Source organism: Octopus sinensis, linkage group LG28 (assembly GCF_006345805.1).
Source record: "Octopus sinensis linkage group LG28, ASM634580v1, whole genome shotgun sequence".
NCBI lineage: Eukaryota > Metazoa > Mollusca > Cephalopoda > Octopoda > Octopodidae > Octopus > Octopus sinensis.
The window spans coordinates 2,857,789-2,875,392 of NC_043024.1; the positions used below are offsets into that span (position 1 = coordinate 2,857,789).

Sequence of the window (17,604 nt, forward strand, 5' to 3'; positions counted from 1 at the left end):
TAAAAGAAGGTTGAATAATTTTAAAGGAACCTTAGAATTAAAAAAATTGCCAGGTTTAAAAAAAAATACAAATTATTTTGCTGTAAACATGGTTCGGGGTTCAGTTCCAGTGCGTGGCACCTTGGGCAAATGTCTTCTACTATAGCCTCGGGCCGACCAAAGCATTGTGAGTGGATTTGGTGGACGGAAACTAAAAGAAGCCCGTTGTATATAAATATGTGTGTGTGTGTGTGTACAGTTACTGCTTGGCAACCGGTGTTGTGTTTACATCTCCGTAACGTAGCTATGCAGGAAAAGGCGTAGGAGTGGCTGTGTGGTAAGTAGCTTGCTTACCAACCACATGGTTCCGAGGCTTAACAAAGAATGATGGATATATATTGACATGTATATATACACATATGTGTGTGTCTGTACACACATAAAAAGTAAAAACAATTTCTGTTATGCATAATTTTTAGGAATGTTTTTGAAGAAAACAGTTTCTGGAAATTTTTCCATGATTTTCATAAAAAAGATCAAATAACAAAAATCAAGAATTAAAAACATTTGAAAGTGTTCAAAAAATATTTACGATAGGCTTACATAGAGTAAGCCCTGGAGTAGATATGCTCAACTAAAGGCGGTGCTCCAGCATGGCCACAGTCAAATGACTGAAACAAGTAAAAGAGTATCTATAATTTATCTGTACAGAAATGTAGGAAATATTCGCTGTTGCCATTTCTACGGTTTAAATGTATTCTCTATCTTATATTATTTCTGTTGTTTCAGAATAATGGAATAGTAGAATTGTTACAACAGAAACATCACCAGAATATATTCATCATCTTTTAAAGACTAAAGGAAGGAATGTTTATACAGAATTGATATAACCTCGTTTAATATGAAGCTGAGGGGAAACATTTCCTCTTGGGTGAGATTATAAACAACACTTCTCTGTGTTTGCTCTCTGGAACCTGTTCGAGATAATCTTGCATTCTAAATAAACTTGAATTCAATTTACAAAGGAAATTGCAACGTTTCCAAATTACAGCAGAGATTACAGTTGATGGAAACGTAGCTGAATGAATATTTGTCAGGAATGATTTATAACAACTAAACTAGAAGATATATATTTTGGTGAAAGAAGAAAAACTATTGAAGTTTTCATAATGCAGAGAAGATAAAGGATTGATTTTTTTTTTCCCTGAAGAGTTGTCAAATAAGTGATGGAAATTATGTGACTGCAATATCTGTAAAAATATCAGTCTCTCAGAGAAAGCATATTCATACAGAGGAACACCTTTATCACTGTGATATCTGTAGAAGCTTAAAGACCCAGAAACCTATTCATACAAGAAAGAAATATCCATCAGTGTGATACGTGTGGTAATCATTCTTGCAAATCCATCATTTAACTGTTTACAAATAAATGTATTATACAGGAAAGAAATCATATCAATGTGATATCTGTGGTAAATCATTCTCTCAAACATCTAGTTTGACTAATCACAAACGTATTCATACGGGTGAGAAACCATATCAGTGTGAAATCTGTGGTAAATCTTTCTCCCATAGCGGTAGCTTAACTAAACATAAACGTATTCATACAGGTGAGAAACCATATCAGTGTGATATCTGTGGTAAATCTATCTCTCGTAATAGTGATGTAACTAAACATAAACGTATTCATACAGGAGAGAAACCATATCAATGTGAAATCTGCGGCAAATCATTTTCTCAGAATCAACACTTATCTAATCACAAATACATTCATACAGGTGAGAAACCATATCAGTGTGATATCTGTGGTAAATCATTCTCTCAAACTAGTGCTGTAACTAAACATAAACCTATTCATACAGGGGAGAAACCATATCAGTGTGATATCTGTGGTAAATCTTTCTCTCGTACTAGTGATGTAACTCAACATAAACGTATTCATACAGGTGAGAAACCGTATAAGCGTGATATCTGTGGCCAATCGTTCTCTCGAAATCATCATTTAATGATTCACAAACATATTCATACAGGAGAAAAACCATATCACTGTGATATCTGTGGTAAATCATTCTCTCGAAATCACCACTTAACTACTCACAAATACATTCATACAGGAGAAACACCATATCAGTGTGATATTTGTGGTAAATCTTTCTCTCATACTAGTAATGTAACTAAACATAAACGTATTCATACAGGAGAAACACCATATCAGTGTGATATCTGTGGAGAATCATTCTCTCGAAATCAACACTTAACTGCTCACAAATACATTCATACAGGAGAAACACCATATCAGTGTGATATTTGTGGTAAATCTTTCTCTCGTAATAGTGATGTAACCAGACATAAACGTATTCATACAGGTGAGAAACCATATCAGTGTGATATTTGTGGAGAATCATTCACTCAGAATCAACACCTAACGAGTCACAATCGTATTCATACAGGGGAGAAACCATATCAGTGTGATATCTGTGGTAAATCTTTCTCTCGTAATGGTTCTGTAACTGAACATAAACGTATTCATACCGGTGAGAAACCATATCAGTGTGGTACCTGTGGCCAATCGTTCTCTCGAAATCATCATTTAATAACTCACAATCGTATTCATACACAAGAAAAACCATATCAGTGTGATATCTGTGGTAAATCTTTCTCTCACACTAGTGATGTAACTAAACATAAACGTATTCATACAGGTGAGAAACCATATCAGTGTGATATTTGTGGTAAATCTTTCTCTCATACTAGTGATGTAACTCAACATAAACGTATTCATACAGGGGAGAAACCATATCATTGTGATATCTGTGGTAAATCTTTCTCTCAGACATCTAGTTTTACTAATCACAAACGTATTCATACAGGAGAAAAACCATATCAGTGTGATATTTCTGGTAAATCTTTCCCTCATACTAGTGATGTAACTAAACATAAACGTATTCATACAGGTGAGAAACCATATCAGTGTGATATTTGTGGTAAATCTTTCTCTCATACTAGTGAAGTAACACAACATAAACGTATTCATACAGGGGAGAAACCATATCAGTGTGATATCTGTGGCAAATCATTCTCTCAAACATCTAGTTTGACTAATCACAAACGTATTCATACAGGAGAAAAACCATATCAATGTGATATCTGTGGCAAATCATTCTCTCAAACATCTAGTTTGACTAATCACAAACGTATTCATACAGGATAGAAACCATATCAGTGTGATGTCTGTGGAGAATCATTCACTCAGAATCAAAACCTAACCGGTCACAAACGTATTAATACAGGATAGAAACCATATCAGTGTGATATCTGCGGCAGATTATTTCCTCAGATTCATCACTTATCTAATCACAAATGCGTCCATATGGAGGAAAAATAAAGTCAACGTGATATCTGCGGAGAATCATTCTCTCAAAGTGCTGAGTTAATTTCCCATAAATGCATCCATCCAGCATAGAAACTACATCACTGTATTATCTCTAGTAAATCATTCTCCCAAATCATCTTCTGTATTATGATATTGAATTTATTGTATACTGTTCTCATTGGAAAAAGTTAAAACAAGAAATAGAAAGAAGACATATAGTTGTAAAATAAAGACAGCAGTGAAAGCTTGAAGTTGATGCACTGTACACAATAAAACACAAAATATCCCCAGAAATGCATGCAGGGATAGAACCTCAAAGAGGAAAGAGAGCATAGGAACATCAGGGGTAGTGATGACGTATTTGGGGAAACCTGAAAGTTTTGAAGGTTGCAGTCAACGTATAGTTTATTCCCCGCTTCACTAATTGTGCACATGAAAAAATATCTCTGAAAGCCATGGGTGCTGCACTGTTTTTGTTTTTTTTTAATTTTATAAGCATGTCCATGGCTAGTTGAGGTATGGACTTCAAAAAAGTGACCAAAGTTGCTGGAAAGATGGTAGATAATCTTGCAAACTTCAATCAAATCAGACATTTGACATCAAAACTAAGGTGTAAAATGTTATCCTTGTACCATGACTTCTTCTTTTCGACCAAGTCTCTCAAAAATCATTATTTAACTGGACACAAATTTATACACACAGAAGAGGAACCTTTTATTATAAATGAAGTGTGTAATATTCTGTGTGAATTGCCACGATTGTTTGTCATCACCTTTCTAAGGGCCAAAATCTTAAATGGTAACCTCATCAACCTTTGTGAATATTTATAATGTGAAATCTAAATAAAGCTGTTTTACTCTTTAAGTATTCTTCTGTCATATTGTATGTCCAACATCTAAAACCAAGACTTGTATTGACCCAATCATAAACTAGACAATTCACAGACCCAATGAGTATGAGATAAAAGGTTAACTCCACCATGCTTAGCTTTATAAGCTGTTCATTTCCATGTTCCAGCCCTTCTCAGCCCTCTTTTATCCATCCATCATAGCGTTATGGGCCATTGCAGGGGAGACAAATTAGGCAATAGCAGACAGGTACTTTCATTTTGCCGGTGAATGAAAGAAAGGGAATTTTGATTTTATATATATAGACAAAGCATAATAGCTTCCTTTGAACAATTTACTTCCATTTTGCTGGACAAACAAACAAACAGACAGAATTTCTCTTTTATATACATAGACTAGCAGCAATACCCATCGTTGATCGAGTAATTACTTTCACTGTTTCTCAGGAGCTACATTCTAAGTATTATGATATACATAATTTGGTTGAGTTTATTTTTGTGCATAGCCAGAGTAAAATACAGGCATAAGGTAATCCCCTTTTCTGTCATTCCACTGTATACATAAAACAGTGAACTTACCCGAGGATATATGATTTAGAAAAGAGGTGCATCATCATATTATTTTATTTTAAGTGAAAAACCCATGCTATGAGATCTTGTCTATGGTGTGCCTGTTGATGAAGAAAGAGTTTCTTTTGTATTTCAGGCCATTTTGGGTCACATGTAAAAGTTATAATAAATATATCTGGTCTACCATAATTTCGTACATATGCCACGGCATCTTGTGTTCTTTCATGCATATAGTAGGGGTGGGGTCCACTTGTGAAGCTCAATGGAAGGATGCACAATTGCCCCAGATTATTTCCATACCCATCATTATTTATGCTGTCCCCTAAGCGAATATATGAAGCAACCTGGAGCTGTTTTTGGTGTGTTCTTACATAGGTGAATCTTTGATTCAATTTTGCCGTACATGTCAACAAAAAATTCATCAACATCATCATCGTTTAACGTCCGTTTTCCGCGCTAGTACGGGTTGGACGGTTCGACCGGGGTCTGGGAATCCAGGACGCTGCAACAGTGGCACTTCACACATTTCTCCTCATCCATCCACAGTACATGACCATACCAGCGCAAACGTCGCTCTTGCACACCACATCTGATGCTTCTTATGTCCAGCATTTCTCTCAGGGCGCTTACACTCTGTCGTGCATGCACACTGACATTACACGTCCAGTGGATCATGTTAGCTTCATTTCTTTCAAGTCTACCCATGTCCTCTGCAGTCACAGCCTATGTTTCACTACTGTGAAGCATTGCAATTCGTATTCTGGTGGTGACACTCTCTGAGATTTCAGCATCCACCCCAACTACTAACTTGGTCACCTAGGTAGCAGAGACTATCAACTACTTCTAGTTTCTCCCCCTGGAGTGTGATGGAATCTGTTTTCTGAATATCTCTGGTGTCTATTGTCCCTGTGCATTTGCTGCACCTGAAAGCTATCTTCTCAGTTAATTTTCCTTTGATGTTGCTGCACCTCTTATGTGTCCATAGCTTACACTAGGTACATCTTATCAATTCCTACTTACTGGCATAGGTCAAACGGTTTGACTGGAACTGGTAAGCCAGAGAGCTTCACCAAGTTCCAATCTGATTTGGCACGGCTTCCACGGTTGGATGTCCTTCCTAACGCCAACCAATCCAAGAGTGTAATGGATGCTTTTAGCGTGTCATGTGCACGGGTGCCAGTTACGTGACACCAGCATCGACCACAACTACGAATTCACTTTGATTGACGAGACTTCTCAACATGATAATAATGAGGATGAAGAAGAATTATCAGATCTTCTCACTTTGACCGGCAGATTTTTAAAATAATTTCTTTGTAACTAAACACTTTTAAACTTCGTATACTTGTAGAATGTGTTTATAAACATCTTTTTCTTTTGGATTTCTTGAGAAAATTCTGTAGTTTGTATGCTATTTCTTGTTTAATTTCTCACCGGACGTAGTTGTAGAACTTGTTGACAAACAACAGCAGTAATTGTATTCACCTCAATAGACGTCATTGATTGGTTGAAATTGCCAAAATCCGATAAATTTAGCAAGAAATAGCTTACAAACTACAGAATTTTCTCAAGAAAGCTGAGAGAAAAAGATGTTTTATGTAACACATTCTACCAGTATACTAAGTTTAAAAGTGTTTAGTTACAAAGAAAATATTTTTAAAATCTGTCGGTCAAAGCGAAAAGATCCGAATTATGAAATGAACTATATAAAGTACCCCAGGACTTATTTAAATGAAGGCTGATGTTGGAAAATAGAATCGTGTGCATGTATGTAAGCTTAACAGACATTCACAAGCGAGTATGACTTGAGAGCTTAGATGATGCTTTCGACCCCGAAAGGATGAAAGATAAAGTCGACCTCGGCGGAATTTGAACTCAGAACGTAGCATCAGACGAAATACTGCCGGGTGAAATGCTCAGCAGTATTTCGTCTGATGCTACGTTCTGAGTTCAAATTCTGCCGACGTCGACTTTACCTTTCATCCTTTCGGGGGTCGATTAAATAAGTACCAGTTACGCACTGCGGTCGACGTAATCGACTTAATCCGTCTGTCTGTCCTCTCTGTGCCCCTTGTGGGCAATAAAAAAAAAATAGATGCCTTCGACTCGGAGAGGAATAGGCCCCGCCAGGTTTAAAATGCCTAATACATGCTGGTTTTTTCGCAACAGCCTCAACAAGAGTTGAAGAAGCAAAGCAAAGCGAAGAAAAAGAGTTACTTCCCCTGGCAATTGTTTAAGACCTTTAAAAATGGTCGCACCTGCTCCTGTTTAATTACCCATCCTTTTAACGGACACAATTGAACTTATAGGACTGATAATCAACCGTGTAAACGTATACAAACAGCATTCTTTTATTATGTAGATTTCAAAAAATATAAACCAACGTTTGTTGTAAAAACCTAGAAATTCTTTCGAAGCTGTTATTGTCCGCTCTGACTTCAGTTCCGTCACATCTTCCCCGTTGACTCTCTATATTAATATGTAAGTATTATATACACACAAGCATTTCTATTGTATACATGTCATAAGCACGTATGTTTATTTTGAAGCTTATTTTGATGATAAACGTTACTGAAGCTATAATTCCGCCGAGGTCGACTTTGCCTTTCATCTTTTCGGGGTCGATAGATTAAGTACCAGTTACGCACTGGGGTCGATACAATCGACGTAATCCCTTTGTCTGTCCTTGTTTGTCCCCTCTGTGTTTAGCCCCTTGTGGGCAACAAAGAAATAGGTAGTTGTCTTATTGCTTTCAATGTTTCGTTCTCCCTTTGAAGCTCCACTCTAATTTTTGATATTCCCTAAATCTTAATATCAAATACCAACAGAAAGAGGAAGTTTATGGTGGTCCTTCGGTATAGGTACCGTAAGCACCAGATGAGGCTTTGTTTACATTTCTGAAGATAACAGAAACCCTTATCTCCTACCCCTAATCCCCCATATATAAAGAAAAACACTTTCTTGAACTGTATCCGGTACTTATACCTCTTTCTTTTCTATCCACAATCGGCTAAACACAAGGGGACAAACAAGGACAGACATAGGTATTAAGTCGATTAGATCGACCCCAGTGCATAACTGGTACTGTAATTTATCGACACCGAAAGGATGAAAGGCAACGTCGACCTCGGCGGAATTTGAACTCACAACGTAACGACAAAGCCGTATATATATATATATATATATACATATATATATGTATGTATGTATATATATTATATATATATATATATATATATATATATATATATATATATATATATATACATATATATATATATATATATATATATATATATATATATATATATTATAATATATATATATATATATATATATATATATATATATATATATATATATATATATATATATATATATATACATATATATATATATATATACATATATATATAATATATACATATATATATATATATATACATATATATATATATATATACATATATATATATATGTATGTATATATATATATATATATACATATATATATATATGTATGTATGTATGTATGTATATAGTTGTCCTACGTCCCCTGTAAAGATAACAGCGTCACCCTTTTGCAATACCCTTAAAACCAAGCACTTTACAGCACCAGCCCCGCCACCCCACACACGAATTCACAAAAGAATTGTGAAAACCAGATCCATAAATACGAAGCACGTGGTTAAAGGAAAAACGAAATGTTTCTCTAATTTCAACCAATCAGATCCATCCATTCCCGACACTGCGGACACCGTCGCAACCGTTTCCTCTTCTTAATTTCCCCAACGTCAATATTTGCATTGCTTTTTTGATGTGGAAACCGAAGTGAAGCCCACTTGATCGAACCCACACTCGAAAGTGTCTGAACCGTGACCACCCTGTCGCGTTTTTAGCTGCTATTTCCAGCAGTTCCCTTACTGGTTCGTATATATTTTTATGTTCTGTTGTTGTTCTTGTTGCTGTTTAACCCCAGGTCGACTCATAGCAGGACTTTCATCGTAGATCTTCCTGCTGTGACTAGGAACGTGTTCAGAGTGGGATCCCTACGATTTTGCTAATTCGAAGCAAAATAATGAAGAGGGTACCATGAAATCTAAGGTTGCAAAGTTTAAAAAGCCGTCGATAAATTCAAAAGGACTCAGTTAAAACGAATGGCTTTTTAAATCTAAAAGGTCCCATTATATTAAAAGAAGGTTGAATAATTTTAAAGGAACCTTTGAATTAAAAAAATTGCCAGGTTTAAAAAAAAATACAAATTATTTTGCTGTAAACATGGTTCGGGGTTCAGTTCCAGTGCGGAGCACCTTGGGCAAATGTCTTCTGCTATAGCCCCGGGCCGACCAAAGCTTGTGAGTGGATATGGTGGACAAAAACTGAAAGAAGCCCGTTGTATATAAATATGTGTGTGTGTCCAGTTACTGCTTGGCAACCGGTGTTGTGTTTACATCTCCGTAACGTAGCTTTTCAGGAAAACGCGTAGGAGTGGCTGTGTGGTAAGTAGCTTGCTTACCAACCACATGGTTCCGGGTTCAATCCCACCTAGTGACACCTTGGGCAAGTGTCTTCTAGTCTAGCCTCAGCCCGACTAAAGCCTTGTGAGTGGATTTGGTAGATGGAAACTGAAAGAAGCCCGTCGTATATATATATATATATATGTGTATATATATATATATATATATATGTATGTATGTATGTGTGTGTCTGTGTTTGTCCCCCAACATCACTTGAAAACCGATGCTGGCGTGTTTACGTCCCCGTAACCTAGCGGTTCGGCAAAAGGAACAGATAGAATAAGTACTAGGCTTACATAGGATAAGCCCTGGTGTAGATATGCTCGACTAAAGGCGGTGCTCCAGCATGGCCACAGTCAAATGACTGAAACAAGTAAAAGAGTATCTATAATTTATCTGTACAGAAATGTAGGAAATATTCGCTGTTGCCATTTCTACGGTTTAAATGTATTCTCTATCTTATATTATTTCTGTTGTTTCAGAATAATGGAATAATAGAATTGTTACAACAGAAACATCACCAGAATATATTCCTCATCTTTTAAAGGCTAAAGGAAGGAATTTTTATACAGAATTGATATAACCTCGTTTAATATGAAGCTGAGGTGAAATATTTCCTCTTGGGTGAGATTATAAACAAGACTTCTCTGTGTTTGCTCTCTGGAACCTGTACGAGATAATCTTGCATTCTAAATAGACTTGGATTCAATTTACAAATGAGATTGCAACGTTTCCAAATTACAGCAGAGATTACAGTTGATGGAAACGTAGCTGAAGGAATATTTGTCAGGAATGATTTATAACAACTAAAGTAGAAGATATATATTTTGGTGAAAGAAGAAAAACTATTGAAGTTTTCATGATGCAGAGAAGATAAAGGATTGATTTTTTTTTTCCCCTGAAGAGTTGTCAAATAAGTGATGGAAATTATGTGACTGCAATATCTGTAAAAATATCAGTGTCTCAGAGAAAGCATATTCATACAGAGGAACACCTTTATCACTGTGATATCTGTAGAAGCTTAAAGACCTAGAAACCTATTCATACAGGAAAGAAATATCCATCAGTGTGATACGTGTGGTAAATCATTCTTGCAAATCCATCGTTTAACTGTTTACAAATGTATTATACAGGAAAGAAATCATATCAATGTGATATCTGTGGCAAATCATTCTCTCAAACATCTAGTTTGACTAATCACAAACATATTCATACAGGGGAGAAACCATATCAGTGTGATATTTGTGGTAAATCTTTCTCTCATAATAGTAATGTAACTAAACATAAACGTATTCATACGGGGAAGAAACCATATCAGTGTGATGTCTGTGGTAAATCTTTCTCTCACACTCGTGATGTAACTAAACATAAACGTATTCATACAGGAGAGAAACCATATCAGTGTGGTACCTGTGGCCAATCATTCTCTCAAAATCATCATTTAATGAATCACAAACGTATTCATACAGGAGAAAAACCATATCAATGTGATATATGTGGCAAATCATTCTCTCGAACATCTAGTTTGACTGATCACAAACGTATTCATACAGGTGAGAAACCATATCAATGTGATATCTGTGGTAAATCATTCTCTCGTAATCAACACTTAACTACTCACAAATACATTCATACAGGAGAGAAACCATATCAGTGTGATATTTGTGGTAAATCATTCTCTGGAAATCACCACTTAACTGCTCACAAATACATTCATACCGGAGAGAAACCATATCAGTGTGATGTCTGTGGTAAATCATTCTCTCATACTAGTAATGTAACTCAACATAAACGTATTCATACAGGTGAGAAACCATATCAGTGTGATATCTGTGGAGAATCATTCACTCAGAATCAACACTTAACTACTCACAAATACATTCACACAGGAGAGAAACCATATCATTGTGATATCTGTGGTAAATCATTCTCTGGAAATCACCACTTAACTGCTCACAAATACATTCATACAGGAGAGAAACCATATCAGTGTGATATCTGTGGTAAATCATTTTCTGGAAATCACCACTTAACTGCTCACAAATACATTCATACAGGTGAGAAACCATATCAGTGTGATATCTGTGGTAAATCTTTCTTTCAAAGCGGTAATTTAATTAAACATAAACGTATTCATACAGGAGAAAAACCATATCAGTGTGATATTTGTGGTAAATCTTTCACTCACACTAGTGATGTAACTAAACATAAACGTATTCATACAGGTGAGAAACCATATCAGTGTGATATCTGTGGTAAATCTTTCTCTCATAGCTATAGCCTAACTACACATATACGTATTCATACAGGGGAGAAACCATATCAGTGTGATATTTGTGGTAAATCTTTCCCTCATACTAGTGATGTAACTAAACATAAACGTATTCATACAGGTGAGAAACCATATCAGTGTGATATTTGTGGTAAATCTTTCTCTCATACTAGTGATATAACTAAACATAAACGTATTCATACAGGTGAAAAACCATATAAGTGTGATATTTGTGGTAAATCTTTCCCTCATAGCGGTAACTTAAATAAACATAAACGTATTCATACAGGGGAGAAAATATATCACTGTGAAATCTGTGGTAAATCATTTCCTCAGAACCATCACTCATCTAATCACAAACGTATTCATACAGGTGAGAAACCATATCAGTGTGATATCTGTGGTAAATCTTTCTCTCAAGATATTCATGTAACTAAACATAAACGTATTCATACAGGTGAGAAACCATATCAGTGTGATATCTGTGGTAAATCTTTCTCTCATAATAGTGAAGTAACTAAACATAAACGTATTCATACAGGGGAGAAACCATATCAGTGTGATATCTGTGGTAAATCTTTCTCTGAAGATATTCATGTAACTAAACATAAACGTATTCATACAGGGGAGAAACCATATCAGTGTGATATTTGTGGTAAATCTTTCTCTGATAATAGTGATGTAACTAAACATAAACGTAGTCATACAGGGGAGAAACCATACCAGTGTGATATTTGTGGTAAATCTTTCTCTCATAGCGGTAGCTTAACTAAACATAACCGTATTCATACAGGGGAGAAACCATATCAGTGTGATATCTGTGGTAAATCATTCTCTGACACTAGTGCTGTAACTAGACATAAACGTATTCATACAGGGGAGAAACCATATCAGTGTGATGTCTGTGGAGAATCATTCACTCAAAATCAAAACCTAACTAGTCACAACCGTATTCATACAGGATAGAAACCATATCACTGTGATATCTGCGGCAGATCATTTCCTCAGAATCATCACTTATCTAATCACAAATGCGTCCATATGGAGGAAAAGTAAAGTCAACGTGATATCTGCGGAGAATCATTCTCTCAAAGTGCGGAGTCTATTTCCCATAAATGCATCCATCCAGCATCGAAACTACATCACTATATTATCTCTAGTAAATCATTCTCCCAAATCATCTTCTGTCTTATGATAATAAGTTTATTGTATACTGTGCTCATTGGAAAAAGTTAAATGAAGAAATAGAAAGAAGACATATAGTTGTGAAATAAAGACAGTAGGGAAAGCTTAAAGTAGATGCACTGTACACAATAAAACACAAAATGTCCCCAGAAATGTATGCTAGGATAGAACCACAAAGAGGAAAGAGAGCATAGGAACATCAGGGGTTGTGATGACGTATTTGGGGAAACCTGAAAGTTTTGATGGTTGCAGTCAACGTATAGTTTATTCCCCGCTTCACTAATTGTGCATATGAAAGATTATCTCTGAAAGCCATGGGTGCTGCACTGTTTTTGTTTTTTTTTAATTTTATAAGCATGTCCATGGCTAGTTGAGGTATGGACTTCAAAAAAGTGACCAAAGTTGCTGGAAAGATGGGAGATAGTCATGCAAACTTCAATCAAATCAGACATTTGACATCAAAACTAAGGTGTAAAATGTTGTCCTTGTACCATGACTTCTTCTTTTCAACCAAGTCTCTCAAAAATCATTATTTAACTGGACACAAATGTATACACACAGAAGAGGAACCTTTGTTATAAATGAAGTGTGTAATATTCTGTGTGAATTGCCACGATTGTTTGTCATCACCTTTGTAAGGGCCAAAATCTTGAATGGTAACCTCATCAACCTTTGTGAATATTTATAATGTGAAATCTAAATATAGCTGTTTTACACTTTAAGTATTCTTCTGTCATTTTGTATGTCCAACATCTAAAACCAAGACTTGTAAAACCTGTCCAACATCTACAACCTGGAGCTGTTTTTGGTTTGTTCTTACATAGGTGAGTCTTTGATTCAATCTTGGCGTACATGTCAACAAAAAATTCATCAACATCATCATCGTTTAACGTCCGTTTTCCGTGCTAGCATGGTTAGGATGGTTCCACCGGGGTCTGGGAAGCCAGGACGCTGGAACAGTGCCTCTTCACACATTTCTCCTCATCCATCCACAGTACATGACCATACCAGTGCAAATGTCGCTCTTGCACATCACATCTGATGCTTCCTATGTCCAGCATTTCTCTCAGGGTGCTTACACTCTGTCATGTGTGCACACTGACATTACACATCCAGCAGATCATGTTAGCTTCATTTCTTTCAAGTCTACGCATGTCCTCTGCAGTCACAGCCCATGTTTCACTACTGTGAAGCATGGCAATTCGCACACATGCATCATACAATCTAACTTTCACTCTGAGCGAGAGACCCTTTGCCACCAGTAGGGGTCGGAGCTTTCTAAACTTTGCCCATGCTATTCGTATTCTAGTGGTGACTCTCTCTAAGCATCCACCCCCACTACTAACGTGGTCACCCAGGTATCGGAAACTATCAACTACTTCTAGTTTCTCCCCCTGGAGTGTGATGGAATCTGTTATCAATTCCTACTTGCTGGCGTAGGTCAAACAGTTTGACTGGAACTGGTAAGCCAGAGAGCTTCACCAAGTTCCAATCTGATTTGGCACGGCTTCTACGGTTGGATGTCCTTCCTAACGCCAACCAGTCCAAGAGTGTAATGGATGCTTTTAGCGTGTCACCTGCACGGGTGCCAGTTGCGTGACACCAGTATCGACCACAACTACGAATTCACTTTGCTTGACGAGTCTTCTCAACATGATAATAATGAGGATGAAGTAGAATTATCAGATCTTCTCACTTTGACCGGCAGATTTTTAAAATAATTTCTTTGTAACTAAACACTTTTAAACTTCGTATACTGGTAGAATGTGTTTATAAAACATCTTTTTCTCTTGGATTTCTTGAGAAAATTCTGTAGTTTGTATGCTATTTCTTGTTTAATTTCTCACCGGACGTTGTTGTTTAACTTGTTGACAAACAACAGCAGTAATTGTATTCACCTCAATAGACGTCTTTGATTGGTTGAAATTGCCAAATAGCTTACAAACTACAGAATTTTATCAAGAAAGCCGAGAGGAAAAGATGTTTTATAAACACATTCTACCAATCACAAACTAGACAATTCACAGACCCAATGAGTATGAGATAAAAGGTTAACTCCACCATGCTTAGCTTTATAAGCTGTTCATTTCCATGTTCCAGCCCTTCTCAGCCCTCTTTTATCCATCCATCATAGTGTTATGGGCTATTGCAGGGGAGACAAATTAGGCAATAGCAGACAGGTACTTTCATTTTGCCGGTGAAAGAAAGAAAGGGAATTTTGATTTTATATATATAGACAAAGCATAATAGCTTCCTTTGAACAATTTACTTCCATTTTGCTGGACAAACATACAGACAGACAGAATTTCTCTTTTATATATATAGACTAGCAGCAATACCCATCGTTGATCGAGTAATTGCTTTCACTGTTTCTCAGGAGCTACATTCTAAGTATTATGATATACATAATTTGGTTGAGTTTATTTTTGTGCATATCCAGAGTAAAATACTGGCATGAGGTAATCCCCTTTTCTGTCATTCCACTATATTCATAAAACAGAGAACTTCCCCAAGGATATATGATTTAGAAAAGAGGTGCATCATCATATTATTTTATTTTAAGTTAAAAGCCCAGGCTATGAGATCTTGTCTATGGTGTGCCTGTTGATGAAGAAAGAGTTTCTTTTTTCAGGCCATTTTGGGTCACATGTAAAAGTTATAATAAATATATCTGGTCTACCATAATTTCGTACATATGTCACAACATCTTGTGTTCTTTCATGCAAATAGTAGGGGTGGGGTCCATATGTGAAGCTCAATGGAAGGATGCACAATTGCCCCAGATTATTTCCATACCCATCATTATTTATGCTGTCCCCTAAGCGAATATATGAAGCAACCTGGAGCTGTTTTTGGTGTGTTCTTACATAGGTGAGTCTTTGATTCAATTTTGGCGTACATGTCAAAAAAAAATTCATCAATATCATCATCGTTTAACGTCCGTTTTCCGTGCTAGTACGGGTTGGACGTTTCGACCGGGGTCTGGGAAGCCAGGACGCTGCAACAGTGGCACTTCACACATTTCTCCTCATCCATCTGCAGTACATGACCATACCAGCGCAAACGTCGCTCTTGCACACCACATCTGATGCTTCTTATGTCCAGCATTTCTCTCAGGGCGCTTACACTCCGTCATATGTGCACACTGACATTACACATCCAGCGGATCATGTTAGCTTCATTTCTTTCAAGTTTACACATGTCCTCTGCAGTCACAACCCACTTTTCACTACCGTGAAGCATGGCTATACACACGCATGCATCATACAATCTAACTTTCACTCTTAGCAAGAGACCCATTTCCACCAGTAGGGGTAGGAGCTTTCTAAACTTTGCCCAGGCTATTCGTATTCTAGTGGTGACACTCTCTGAGCATCCACCCTCACTACTAACTTGGTTACCTAGGTAGCAGAGACTATCAACTACTTCTGGTTTCTCCCCCTGGAGTGTGATGGAATCTGTTTTCTGAGTATCTGTGGTGTCTATTGTCCCTGTGCATTTGCCGCACATGAAAGCTATCTTCTCAGTTAATTTTCCTTTGATGTTGCTTCACCTCTTATGTGTCCATAGCTTACACTGGGTACATCTTATCAATTCCTACTTGCTGGCATAGGTCAAACGGTTTGACTGAAACTGGTAAGCCAGAGAGCTTCACCAAGTTCCAATCTGATTTGGCACGGCTTCTACGGTTGGATGTCCTTCCTAACACCAACCAGTCCAAGAGTGTAATGGATGTTTTTAGCGTGTCACCTGCACGGGTGCCAGTTGCGTGACACCAGCATCGACCACAACTACGAATTCACTTTGCTTGACGAGTCTTCTCAACATGATAATAATGAGGATGAAGAAGAATTATCAGATCTTCTCACTTTGACCGGCAGATTTTTAAAATAATTTCTTTGTAACTAAACACTTTTAAACTTCGTATACTGGTAGAATGTGTTTATAAAACATCTTTTTCTCTTGGATTTCTTGAGAAAATTCTGTAGGTTGTATGCTATTTCTTGTTTAATTTCTCACCGGACGTTGTTGTTGAACTTGTTGACAAACAACAGCAGTAATTGTATTCATCTCAATATACGTCATTGATTGGTTGAAATTACCAAAATCCGAGAAATTTAACAAGAAATAGGTTTAAAACTTCAGAATTTTCTCAAGAAAGCCAAGAGAAAAAGATGTTTTATAAACACATTCTACCAGTATACTAAGTTTAAAAGTGTTTAGTTATAAAGAAATTATTTTAAAAATCTGTCCGTCAAAGCGAAAAGATCCGAATTATCAAATAAACTATATAAAGTACCCCAGGACTTATTTAAATGAAGGCTGATGCTGGAAAATAGAATCGTGTGCATGTATGTAAGCTTAACAGACATTCACAAGCGAGTATGACTTGAGAGCTTACATGATGCTTTCGACCCCGAAAGGATGAAAGGTAAAGTCGACCTCGGCGGAATTTGAACTCAGAACGTAGCATCAGACGAAATATTGCCGGGCGAAATGCTCAGCAGTATTTCGTCTGATGCTACGTTCTGAGTTCAAATTCTGCCGACGTCGACTTTACCTTTCATCCTTTCGGGGTCGATTAAATAAGTACCAGTTACGCACTGCGCTCGACGTAATCGACTTAATCCGTCTGTCTGTCCATGTTTATCCTCTTTGTGTTTAGCCCCTTGTGGGCAATAAAAAAAAAATAGATGCTTTCGACTCGGCGAGGAATGGGCCCCGCGAGGTTTAAAATGCCTAATACATGCTGGTTTTTTCGCAACAGCCTCAACAAGAGTTGAAGAAGCAAAGCAAAGCGAAGAAAGAGAGTTACTTCCCCTGGCAATTAATTGTTTAAGACCTTTAAAAATGGTCGCAC

General features: G+C 36.8%; 1 protein-coding gene and 1 long non-coding RNA gene across 2 annotated transcripts in view; one reads left to right on the top strand and one right to left on the bottom strand.

Moving 5' to 3' along the window:
- LOC115225881 (zinc finger protein 91-like) overlaps positions 1–17,604 on the top strand; it is a 68,311-nt gene that overhangs the window by 1,363 nt on the left and 49,344 nt on the right. Inside the window, exons 2-5 of the mRNA XM_036514422.1 lie at positions 769–1,505; positions 1,758–1,925; positions 2,262–2,933; positions 11,176–11,511. Of these exons, the coding sequence (XP_036370315.1) occupies positions 1,409–1,505; positions 1,758–1,925; positions 2,262–2,933; positions 11,176–11,511 (1,273 nt within the window). The 5' untranslated portion in view covers positions 769–1,408. The remainder of the gene's footprint in view (positions 1–768; positions 1,506–1,757; positions 1,926–2,261; positions 2,934–11,175; positions 11,512–17,604) is intronic.
- The window catches only part of LOC118768289, a 24,422-nt gene continuing 19,175 nt past the window's right edge, over positions 12,358–17,604 (bottom strand). Inside the window, exon 3 of the long non-coding RNA XR_005004120.1 lies at positions 12,358–12,399. This is a non-coding gene — a long non-coding RNA (uncharacterized LOC118768289). The remainder of the gene's footprint in view (positions 12,400–17,604) is intronic.